Source organism: Lingula anatina, chromosome 2, assembly GCF_051362555.1.
Source record: "Lingula anatina isolate TDL-2025a chromosome 2, LinAna3.0, whole genome shotgun sequence".
Taxonomy (NCBI): domain Eukaryota; kingdom Metazoa; phylum Brachiopoda; class Lingulata; order Lingulida; family Lingulidae; genus Lingula; species Lingula anatina.
In genome coordinates, this window is record NC_141768.1 from 46244453 (window position 1) to 46257138 (window position 12686).

Consider the following 12686-nt stretch of genomic DNA (forward strand, 5'->3'; position numbering starts at 1 on the left):
CTGTACATTCATGAAGTATCTTCTTTCTTTTGCATCTGAAAATGTATTTTGGCAATATAATCAATTCATCCCTTGATTTGAAATTTTCCTTTCAAAAAAAAAAAAAAAAAAAAAAAAAACATTCAAGTGTCAGTCAAGGAACCATTTCCAGGAAAAAGTTGGACTTAATTAACAACTGCTGCTGGAATTACACAAATGCATAGCCCGGTTCACACCACTGATGTACACCAGGTACAAGCGTGGATTTCCAGGATTAAACGAAGTCAACAATTTATCAATTTATTCAAAGAAAAGTCTTGTGGTGCATGACCCAAAGGGGGGGGGGGGTCCATTCCACTCACCTGGGGTCAACCTTACTGTTAACTATGAGTGAATACCGTGTTGCTACAGTACCTGCCGTATCTTACCATGTACCTGTCGGGACCCACAGGTTTGAATTGGAGATTTTAGGTGACTGAACATGCAACAAGACATCACAAACTACTGAAGACTTCATGAAACTGACTCTTGGGCAGATCACATCACTTATGGTGAACATTCAAAAAGTTTTCAATAAGAACCAATTATGAAAGAAAGTGTGTATTTTAATTTGAAAAAAAAAAAAAAAAAAAAAAAAAAACATTTGATTTTATCTTATAAAACAGACTCTGAATCAGTTAATGAAAAGATATGTTAGTTATCACAATTTAAAGATAATTAATAAATATCTATATTTGGAAAATTATCGGTAATGAATAGAGCATCTATGCAATCAATAACATTAACAGCAGGATTCACTGTTCCGTGTATCAAATCTCCAAGGGCATATAAAAAGACAGCCTCAACACAGACCATTCTGTACACTATAATGGAAGTCTGACCTCACCGGAAAACATTAATTTAAGACCACCAAAAATGTGTTTGGCTAAAATTCACTTCCAAGTTTTATTAAACATAAACTTAATGCTGGACATGTGAAAGAGTCACCTGCTGATATTGACAGCCAGGTATGAACGGTGCCTCTCTAAACCCCACTTTATTACTCAAAGCAAACTAACCTTTATATCATGGTATTGACAGCCACATTACCATTGTTTTACGGTGGTGATAAAGTATCCATGAATGCCTCAACCGTGGCTAATGTGATATTGATGCATGAAAGAAACAGTTGGCTGAACTGAAATGATTATTTTATCTTGTTGCTATGATTAGCTGAATTTTTCTAGATAGCATGTTAAATCAAGCCCATGACTTATGAACACTTGTTACTATGCAATAACAGACAGTGATGAAAACAAATGTACAGAACTTGGGGTGGAAGAAGAAACAGGGCATAAAACCCTCTCCCCCAAACAAGAAAACAATGAATATATAAAAATAAAATAATAAATTAAAAGCACAGGGTTAAACAACAGTCAAAATCCTCAGGAGGAAATTTTTTTCTAATTTAGTGACTTTTTAAACATTTGTATATCTTATAAATGAGCATTTCTGCTCACCAAGATAAAAATAATCTAGTAATACTGATTTTTTAAAAGAATCTGCTTTTTTATCAAACAAAGCAACTTGGTAAATTTAAAGTAAATCTAAAATATGGGCAGGTAGCTATAGGGCCCATTCCAAAAGAAACTATAGTTCTTTGTAGACCGATCCAACTCTTGCTGAATACAATCAGATTAACATGCCTCCTCTTGTTTCTGATGAATTTGTACAATCACCAGCTTTTCTGTATACTACTCAACCCCAGGAGGAGGCATGTCATCTGTTAATCTAATTGAATTCAGCGAGAGTCCACTGCAGAGTTGGATTGATCTAAGTAGAACAATAGTCTCATTGGGAATAGGCTCTCACAGTGAGCAATAGCTATATGTGTCAGACAGCAATGACACAAAAAATATACAAACACATACAATGTCTGGATATATAAAAACCAAAACTTTCAGATAAATCAATTCATTGAAAAGAAGTTTTCAGTTAAAAATACCAATTTTGTCCTAAGTCATCTCAAAACCATGCATTTAATTCTGATAAAACAAATGGGAATAATACTGACGTAACAGTAGCAATTAAATAAGATATCATGTGTCACTGCTGTTTCATGCAATAAAAATGTGGTACTTTCCCTTGATTATAAATTATGTTACAAAAGGCATTACATTACTTTATATAATTCCATCAAGAGTACCACGCAGAGTCATCTGGAAACTGTTCCTTGCGAAGAGACAGGTCAAAACCTTCCGCTGCAAATTCAGGAAACAGTCTGTTCATTTGGAGACACAATAAATATAATATGTATATCTATTTGACAGACAGAAGCTATTCTACAAAGAATTTTCTGACCTTGTCCTCATCAGAGCATGAGAATATGACAAGCATTCGGGTGAAAACAAGGGGCTGATTTTTATCCTTGGGAGATCTGATACTGTAGGAGAGCTTGCATCTCAAATCAAGCTTTAATAAAATAACTCCTTCATTAATGACAAAATCTGCCCATGATAAAGAATTCCCCGAATGCCCCCTGCTGTATTCAGTTCTAAAGGCCCACACAGTTTCCCTACTCGTAGGCTGATTCTTTTAAAGGGATAGAAATGAGAGAATTTTTGAAGAGAAATATTTAGAAATCATTTCAGAGATTATATAGGGGAAGTCACCCAATTATTGCCTTATTAAAATCCAAATAATTAGCCAATTACCTTTTTTAAAAGATCAATTTGGTTTGAACTTTGGTCATCCTTTGAACATTCTTCCCTGTATAAGGACTTAATTTTGTTACCATTTTTTATTAGTAATATAAATTGACCAGGGCAAAAACCATGAAATGACTTTAATGAAAAATGTTGTTGGAAAAAGTCAACACAATAAATGCAGACAATAGACACCAGAAAACAAAGTGGTTTATTCTCATTCACTAAGGCACACTCTTACTTCAGTATGAATAGAAAAAATCAATAAGTATCAATTCATAAGAGTATTTTCAACAAACTTAATGATATACTTAACACCATGATGGGTTGCAGAGTACATATTTAGAAGATAAAATCAGGCTCAGGTTTATTATTGATATTTCTTTAATCTTCTAACTATTGCCACCCTATCTTACATGAATTTGTACAAATATGTTTATTTCAGGGAAATCAATTTCCATAGAATCAGAATGCTTATTAGCCACAATAAAAATTGTAAATTACTTGTTGTATCTGAATCATCAGAAGATTTTTTGCATAAAGGCAGCAACCAGACATTCTAAACAATCTAATATTTTTCGAAACAATGCACTTTCCTCAAAATCCCATGAAACAGAGACAAAACATTTAAAGGCAATGAGTAAAAACTGAAATTTGTAGTTTTCATCTCTTGTTACATTGTCTTTCAATTATGTGGGCAAGTACTTCCTCTATATATTTCCATCAGTCAGACAGTAAAGACAGTATCTGTCGACAGGTTTGTGCATCCCCATGTACTCCACAAATTATATCTGCCAAGTTATGGATTAATACCCTGATTTAACATGATTACCTCTGTTTTTAGGGTCACCAAACAACTTAAAGACAGGAAGAATCAATTTTATCAGCGGTTTTAGACAATTGCTCAAATGTGACAACTCCCATAGTTTTAGCCTCCAAAGTAAAGAATGCCTTCATAATTCAAAGGTATCCGGTATTTCCTTTCGCTTGGGCATCAGTTGAATAAAAACCACGTGCTGATGTTTTGTTCTTGAAAAAGATGCGCAATGAATTTGAATGGACTTAAATAACTGAAATATTTCAAATTGTTTTATGATGGTAATGATGAACAATAAAATAAATTACTTTCAAAAAAAGACCACTTCAAAGAGTACAAAGAGAAGAGAATCTAATTATCTAATTATGTAGGGAAAACATATATTTCCTTATTTTATTCTGTGGAGGGGGGGGGATAATTTGTGTTGATATGTATTGAACCCTTAATTCCAAGCCCTCTTGCAGCACTGGGTGATAGGACACCTATATAACAGTATATAACAGTAAACAGGAACATTAAAATCTAAGAGGAAGAACCTAATGTATTAGATGGTACCAAAAGTATTTCAATATGTCAGTTACAGAGACCCGGTGTGAGCCTTGATGGTATGTAATTTGACACATAAATCAAACAATTAAACACCTGTATTACCTACCTGCATAAAAATCCACTCTTCAAATGATGATAGGTTGAGTAATGGGATCAACTTTAAAAGGCACATACAATCTCTACCTATTTCACAGTAATGTAACTGAACTGCTTTAAAACACTTAGACCCACTGATTGAAGAAATAAACACTTTCAACTTCTTGTACAAGTCTTTTTGTTATATATATACATTTTTTTTTTCGGGGGGGGGGGGGGTATCATAATTTAATTATATTTAACCTAGGGGTCTCTATGTTTCTTTGAATTAATGACTTGTATTTTAAGTATACTAAAAATAGTATGTCCTAAAACATACTAAAAATTATAACATGACAACTTTTTCTTGATGAAATTTTCCAAATGCCATTTTTTTCAATGATTGACTGGCAAAAAAGAATTAATTGTTTCGATGCTTAGCCATTAGACAAAATTTTAAATGTTTTAACAATAACATGTTTTAAATGTGTTAAAATTTGAGTTTTGTTTCATTCTCTTTCCTTCTCTTTCCTTCTGTGGTAGAATCCCTCTAAAACTCATTGAAAGGAAACAAAAGTTGATAAAGAAGACAATCCCCCCAAAAAATTACCATGTAAATGCATTATTCTGAAGGAAACCAGACTTCAACAGCTGGGGGCAAATTGTTTGAACTGTTACTGGGAGATATTTATCTACAAGTACCTGATTTATCTAACAGTGCGTAAATACAACACTTTACTGCTGTGTTGTGGTGGTGTTGTGTGCAGTGGAGAGTGTATATCTTTAGCTCATCAAACCACAGTTTGTGGTTCAGACTCTTTGACAGCAATGAGTCTCCTACTTTACTGCATTTCTGGACACATACTCACTTCCACTCGCTGACCAGTCATCACGTCTTCTGGATACTCATAAAATTAACATTGTCAATAAATTTTAGTTGACGACAACAGAGTTTTTTAATCATTACCATTATCATCTTTATTCTGACTGAATTGACAGATACAAATTATGAGTCTGAAAAGATAGCACTATTTAATAAAACCCATGTCGCTTAATATGTGTACTGTGAAAACCAATGTTGGGTCCAACTTTTGCATGTTAACATGCCTACACTGCAATAACAAACACATTTATTGCTTAAATAGACAGCAAAGAAAAACATCCAAGATGGCCCTCGCATAAAATTATGGAGAAGAGTAGGGTCAGAAATAATGGCAGACTAACCAGTGCAGTGCAGCAATGAATAAACGCTGACAGAATTTATCCATAGATATTTTTTTTCTCTTAAATTCTGTCGAATTCCTATTGCACAATAGTATAATTAAGTTCACCATGTTTTGCGTGTCACTTTGTATTGTTTTTTAGGGTACCTTTACAATAAAACATTTTAGGTAGTTCAAACTTACTCCGCGTGGACTCTCACTGAATACAATCAGATTAACATGCCTCTTCTTGTTTCCAACGTACTCATATAATCACCAGCAATTTTGTTTTCAACGCAAGGAGGAGGCACAGTATGTCTTGTAATATTTTAATCTTGTTGCATTCACTTTCTTGTACGTTTTATCTCATGTGATGTCACACAGTGCCGACAGCCTCGATTTGGGCTATCTCATGTGATTTCCATTGTAACAGATTTAGTAAAAAGCACGATCTTCATAAACATTCTTGTCTATGTGCATTCATGATCTCCTAACCTTAAACATTTTCACTGCCAATTATTCAATAAACTTCAACTATGTTGAATAAAATTACTAAGGCAAGCCAGTCATCTATAATAGGCTGGACTATCACTTACAATATCAGCAGGTGACCAGAACACACTAAACCCTTTCATCTTAATAACCCCATAAAACTGACTACTTTATGTGGCTCTTCACCTGCCAATAAACCTGATGATAAAATTCAACACTGTTCTGGACACCCGACAAAACAAACTGATATCAAATTTGGGGCTTAAGCTGTTTACCATTCATTTGCACCAATTTGAATTAAATACCTTTTTGTTGGTGTTATCTCGTACAACTTCAGCCGTACATCACAGCACCCATATACTATTGGCAGTTTGAAGTGCAAATGGATTTAAAACAAACAAAACTTGATGACTGTACAACATAAGACATGGTTCGAGTACAGAAATCTCATCTATAATTTATTAGTAAATTCTTCTTGCCGGTGCTTCAATCTCCAGGTCCAGAATACAAATCTAATAGAGGAAGGGAAGTTACCAGGTAAAATCATGAAGGCTTAAGTCTTAATATCTGACAACCATATCACATTAAAGCATCTTAATTTAACAAAAACACGAGGGCTGATGAGGCACATGTAAGTGCACCCTAGTCCCAGTGTTTAAAGGGCATTTAAATAGACAAACTCGCTGATTGAAATAAAAAAAACTACTGCGGCCTTGTGGTTTCAAACCGACTGCGCCTCAGTTGCAGCATCTAGGAGAGAGGTTGGGGGCAATCTGCAAGTACATTACTTTCCACACAGCTTGAAATACAAGCACGTATGGGTTGTTGTTCTGATGGCCATAAAGATGAAATCCCATCACTCCGTGCCATTTATTCCCATTTCTAAGAATTAACAAGGCCCTTAGATGAAAAGGAATATGTGTTCATGCTCACATCTACACATTTTCAAATCCCATGGATTTTAATGATAAGAGGCATTGGCATAACAAGGTAAAATTTTGTCTGCTTGTCTGTTGTTTGTGTGCGCAACATCAAGCTTACTTAATTTTCATACCAGCACATTTTCAGATCAATACTACTTTTACCCTGGCTATGATATTTTCTTCATAGAAATGGACCTTATTTTCAGTTATCAATGAGCAATCTTTGGAAGGAGATTCTAATACTGGGGTTTGGCTTTTAGCTTAGCTGTTATTCAAAAACATGAATAGTTTGTTTTAACAGTTATGACCAAATAAATCATTAAGTTTTTTATTCCAAAAAAAAAAAAAAAAAAAAAAAAAAAAGTTCATAAATGCCATAATTGTTTTAAATGAACTATTTCAGATATTTTAATACTAGTTTGAAGCATCTGTGTAAAAACTGTATGTTTTAACAGGGGATAGATTTTTCTTCTGATAGAAGGTTTAAAAGATAAAATAATGAATATGCCATCAGACACAAGCCAGATTTAATCTCACATAACATTTTTTATCAAAGCCGATAAGAAAAAATTAACCAAAGCCTTCATTAAAGGAACCAAGTGTTATTCATTTTCTCATTTTCTTTAGCCAAAATCTTTTTTGACCTTTGGTGAAAATTGAGCATCACGTGCAAAAAAAAAAAAAAATAGTATTTTTAACATAGTTTCTGTTTTGGCCCACTGGATAAATTCAGTTTTTGGGAAAATGAAGAAATCCAATAATACTGGTATTCTTCAATCAAAATCAGTTTTTTAGCCTTAGATGAAAACTGCTCAAACTACTGAGACTATGCATTGAATTTTCATCACAGATTGCAATCTCCCACCCTTAGTTTCAGAGATTTAACTAACTGAAAATGGCAGAGGCATGTTGATAGCATAGGAGAGTTTCCAGTGATTTCTATACACTCAGGGTGCCCATCAGCTAGCTAGATGAGAGGGAAAAAGTGTAAACGTCTGCTGACGGAGATCAGAGTATGTGGATCACCACCATTCACTTTTCAAGTCAATACTGATACCTTATCTTTTTTGGGCCACGGAGAAGTAGTGAGGAAGAGATAAGCCACATACTAAGTAAATAGCTCAATCACAGTGATGTACGCAGGTGAGAAAGATGAGTGCTATGCACAGAAACACCTTAGAGTATCAGTTCTAATTGTACTAAAAGTTAAAATCCAGAACACAAAAATAAAAAAAAAAAGACATGACATCACATTCACAAATCTGCTGCTCGGGAGGTTGACATCCACCTAGGCCTACATGTTTTAGTTGGTGTTACTGAAAATTTATGTGGCATCTGTTTACTGGAGAATGAGGAATGTCTACCCTGCAACCTTTTCACTTTAACTGCAGTCCTCTTGTACAAGATCTCACTAAAAAACGTTTGACAATTTTTCATTGGGATTTGTTGAATTAAAACCAAGTGAAATCTGCACTAGAAAACATTTAGCTATTTTTTATGTTTGCCCTCTAAAAAAAATCTTTAAATATTGAAAAGGAAAAAAGAAAATATGTAACTTAAAAAGACTCTTAATCAGTACAAGACTAAGCTTTAACCAAAAGTATAAAATATAGTAAGATACTTATTTCCTCGGAGAAGCAATGATAATTAATTAGATTTTGCGCTGCATCAATCACTTTACTTCTCAGCACATGTGCTCTGAAATCAGAAGGTGTGTGTTTCAGTGCCTCCCATCTTATAAGAATGTGGGCACACACAATTACTCAGAGTTCATTTTATGTCCCGTAGTACAGTAGACAAAACTTCACCGTTGACAAAATTTTTTCAGCACGATCTTTTCGACTTGAAAACATTTCCCCTTTAATTTCAAAGATTAGCCTTGGTGACGGACAAGTACATAGTCAGTATGCGTGTAAATAAACCCAACATAAAGAGTTCACTAGGATATTTAAGGCTGCCTTCTGCGGTTTCACTATGCATCACGCTTGAAATGTGCCGCTAATGATTAATTTTGGAAGCGACAGCCGCAAGCACCGACACCAACACGGATGCAGTTCATAGAACGCGAGCGAGTACACACATCCCAAGGCGCGATTAACTGGGATCGTACAACCTCTCGCGTTTCTGAAAATTAAAGTCAAATTGCACACACAGCCTACTTACAGTTCGGTGACATTCTTCGGAATTGACTGGGGCACGGAGGTGATGTTTTTCCCCGAGCAAGTGACGAGAACTGCTGAGTTCTTTTCCAGGGATTCCCCTCCAACCACGCAGTCCGCGTCGGCACTAGAGGCCAAAATTATGAAAGTTCCCATCAACAAAAAGCCATCGATATTCATGTTGTACTCGCTTAGAATGCTAGTTACATGCCACTGGTTTGTGATAGAGTTGCTCTGCCTGCCGCAGCAACGTGCTGTAAGTGTGAACCAACATACTAGCCTGCCGCTTCACATACTTCAATGCCTTGGTCATGTGACCGCAAATCACAGGAAGGGATTGGCTGAAAGTTTCTTTCGATGTCTATAACGCCGTGAATGTGTCAAAGAGTCAATACCTGCTTGGAAGGAAACTATTAACATCAAGTCCTGATCTGACGCCATAACGCCGATCTCAGGCCTATACGTGTTTTTTTTTAATGTATTAAAATGTATTAAATAGAAAAGAAAAAATAAATATATGCATTATAAATAGATGGATAAATAATCTAAATTTTGAGACCACGCTCGGAGGCCCATTCCTTCAGACGGCAAAGAGATAGTAGTAACTCAGTGCCTAATTTCGTACCGACAAATGTTATTTGAAAGACAAAAAAAAAAAAAAAAAAAAAAAAAAAAAAAAAAAAAAACAGAAAGTTGGTTTGACTACTGTGCAATGGGTTGACGGAAAAAGGTGTGGCTGATGTTTGCCAATAAAATGTGTAAAAATCTATTTTTAAGGCACTATATTTCCGTGAAAAAAATCGCCGCCTCCATATAAAGTAATTGGAAGATAGGCCCTACTGTCTTCTATGGATAAAGGGCCTATAGATAAGACAAGGATCCACGAGTTTATGCGTTCAAATGGTCAATCGTTTTCTAAAGTAATAAGTAAATTCTCCGTATTAAAATAAAGTCTTAGTCAGCTCTAATCTTTCCCTCCTTTTAACTATTAACTTTTCTACTGTGTGTGTGTGTGTGTGTGTGTGTGTGTGTGTGTGAGTATATATATATATATATATATATATATATATATATATATATATATATATATATATATATATATATATTCACACAGTTAGTTAAAGCATAGAAGTAGAGAACTTCTATGGTTAAAGGTTATAGTTATAGTTATAACCCTAGCGACTTTAAATACACCAGATACCACTGTCAAAACAACAGTGTATAAGACAAGATGACAGTTATAATAAAACGATAGAAACCTGATACCAATAGCGATGTTATCGGTACGTGTTACCGTTATGCCGTTTAGCAAACCTGGATTAGCTTTTAGCTGAATTCACAAGGCCATTGCAAATGGCCCATAAACATATTTTACAGTTAGGCTACTGTGCATTACATGGTCAATATACAGTAACAGTCTTGCACCAGTGCAATTATATTATTATACTGTAATACATAAAATAGCCAGGAGCGGATCAAGGATTATTTGAAGGGGGGGGGGAGGGGGGGCGGGGGGAGGGGGTCCGGAACGACAGGCATCGGATGCGAAGCCAACCGCCGCCCCCTTGGTGTGGGGTTCGGGCCTACTCAAGGGCCCCGAAATTTTTTTGTGTGTTTAGGAGAGTAAACAGTGTCCTTTGGTATGGTTTAGAACTATGATTCAGCAAGTCTAAATTCTAATTTCACGAGGGGAATATTGATGTGGTATATTTTTCAGAAACCGAAGGGGGGGGGGGGCTGGATTCCCCAAGACCCCCCACTAAATCTGCCACTAGTATCATCTGGGGGTACATACTTTTTATATAGCTGGTAGGGTACAGAGTCGAGAGTTTCTCATTGGTATTAACTCAATCGTGCAAAATCTGTGCAAGTTCACACAATAAAATACTTATTATCACCTTTTAACTTCTGCGGAATTAAACTATGATACAGAGTTCTTATTTTGAAATTTGACTACCTTTCCACGACAATCGCACGTGGGGTAAAACGGAATGCCTTTTTCAAGCGTAGTTTAAGTTATCAGAGATAAAATAGAAGCAAAATGCGCTAGCTGTAATTGATCATCTTGATTTAAAAGTAAATAAATATGTCCAAAGTTTAATTTATACTATTTGCCTTCTTATTTGGGGTGGGGGTGTTACAGCAACATCTTCCAGTAACGCATATAGATATTGGTTATTATCCTTGACGTTTTTAGCCTATAGTGGGTGAAAGGTAAAACCAAGCAAATAAGGCCAAGCTTACACAAAACAGGCATTAGAACCTGCAGCTGCCCAGGAAATGCTACATAAAATTTCACCACCTCGAGAATTTCTACTGTCAACAGAGTTACAGCGGAAGCATGCAGTAGAAAGCCAAAAGAATAGAAGATAGCATTTTTCTATCGGGCAAATCTGTAGAAAACAACATCTACAGTGTACCTACGGATAGGTGACCCTTGTTTGAACAGAAATTATCTCTAATTAACTTGCATCCAATACAGGACATGTCTTTGGTAAAATAATTATCTGAAACTTGGACGAATAAATCGTTTTATTTGTCCAAGTCTGAAAGAAGGTAACCTTTTATATACCCAACAATGGTATCTACACGAAACACACTCGGAGACGCAAAGAGCCACGTTACATGTACATATACCATACACTTAAACTACGTGTAATTGGTGAAGAGATGCTTGGTCCACGCAAAAAAAGGTTCTTGAGACCGCCTTGGTGGCTCTTTCATGGTATCTCAAGGCGGAAGCAGAAAACCGAAGTCTAGCAATGGAAACTCAACTATTGTTGCCAAATGTAATCTCCAAATCTGCAGGGTATTGCTATCACGCCGAGTATCAGTTAAATCACCTGAGACATCTTGCGTGTGAGACTGCCACGTGAAAAAAGAACCCTTGAAAAGCTTCATTTGACTGTGTTTTTGGGACGCCAACTAAAGATGATTTCCAATATCCGATAATGAATTTAAAACACTTTGGGAAACCAAGTGAGCCCAACCTTGGATTGTAAATTCGCACAATGGTAGTGATAAAGCTGCTATCTAAGGCAGGATATCTCCCTCATCTAATAATTAAATAACGAAGGGAATCTGTTTTCGAGGCCGTCTCGGGATATTATTAACCTAAGTTTTAAACCAAACGAACAAACATAGGGTTTCCATTCATAATACATACATACATACATAACAAATAAATAAAAATTCAGACAAATAACTGTATGAATAAACCCCAAAATGTTTACATATTTTGTTGATTTTGACAGCGGAAGGCCAAGGAAGAGGACATATCCTACAAGCGTCATATACTTAAAATATCAACATAACTCATGTCTTAATTTTTTAAATGTCAGAATATATGTAGCAGAGAGGTGCACACAGGTAGATTATTGCATAACAGATCTTTTTTAATTAAATATGGCGGGGTTAACGCTCTTCAAACCTATTTTTTGGCATAAATTTACAATCTTTTGTCGTTTATCAAGCAACAATAGGTTGTCTCCTGTATGTTTTCTATGTTCCTAAGAAAACTACCGAGAAGTGCAACAATTTTGGGACTAGATTATTCAACAGAAACAAAAAATGCAAGGTTTAGCCGAGTGGGTCCGTTTTTTGAGTGCAACCACCTTTGGATAATAAAGACCGCCCAAGATAGATATGTTCGTAAATACATGTACCTAAAACGTTTCCATGGTAGAAGACTACATATTGGTTAATTGATTTAAAGATGTCGCTAGTGATATTCATTTAAGCAAAGCGCAGGTGCAGCAGACAGCGTTCTATAGAAAAGGTTTCCGAAGGGTGAGACAATTTAATCT

General features: G+C 35.5%; 1 protein-coding gene across 1 annotated transcript in view; it reads right to left on the bottom strand.

The window, feature by feature from the left end:
• Nucleotides 1-9267, bottom strand: part of LOC106161863 (follicle-stimulating hormone receptor) — a 31014-nt gene extending 21747 nt beyond the window's left edge. The window contains exon 1 of the mRNA XM_013538935.2: nucleotides 8885-9267. Within this exon, the coding sequence (XP_013394389.2) occupies nucleotides 8885-9060 (176 nt within the window). The 5' untranslated portion in view covers nucleotides 9061-9267. The remainder of the gene's footprint in view (nucleotides 1-8884) is intronic.
• Between the last annotated feature and the right edge of the window lie 3419 nt (nucleotides 9268-12686).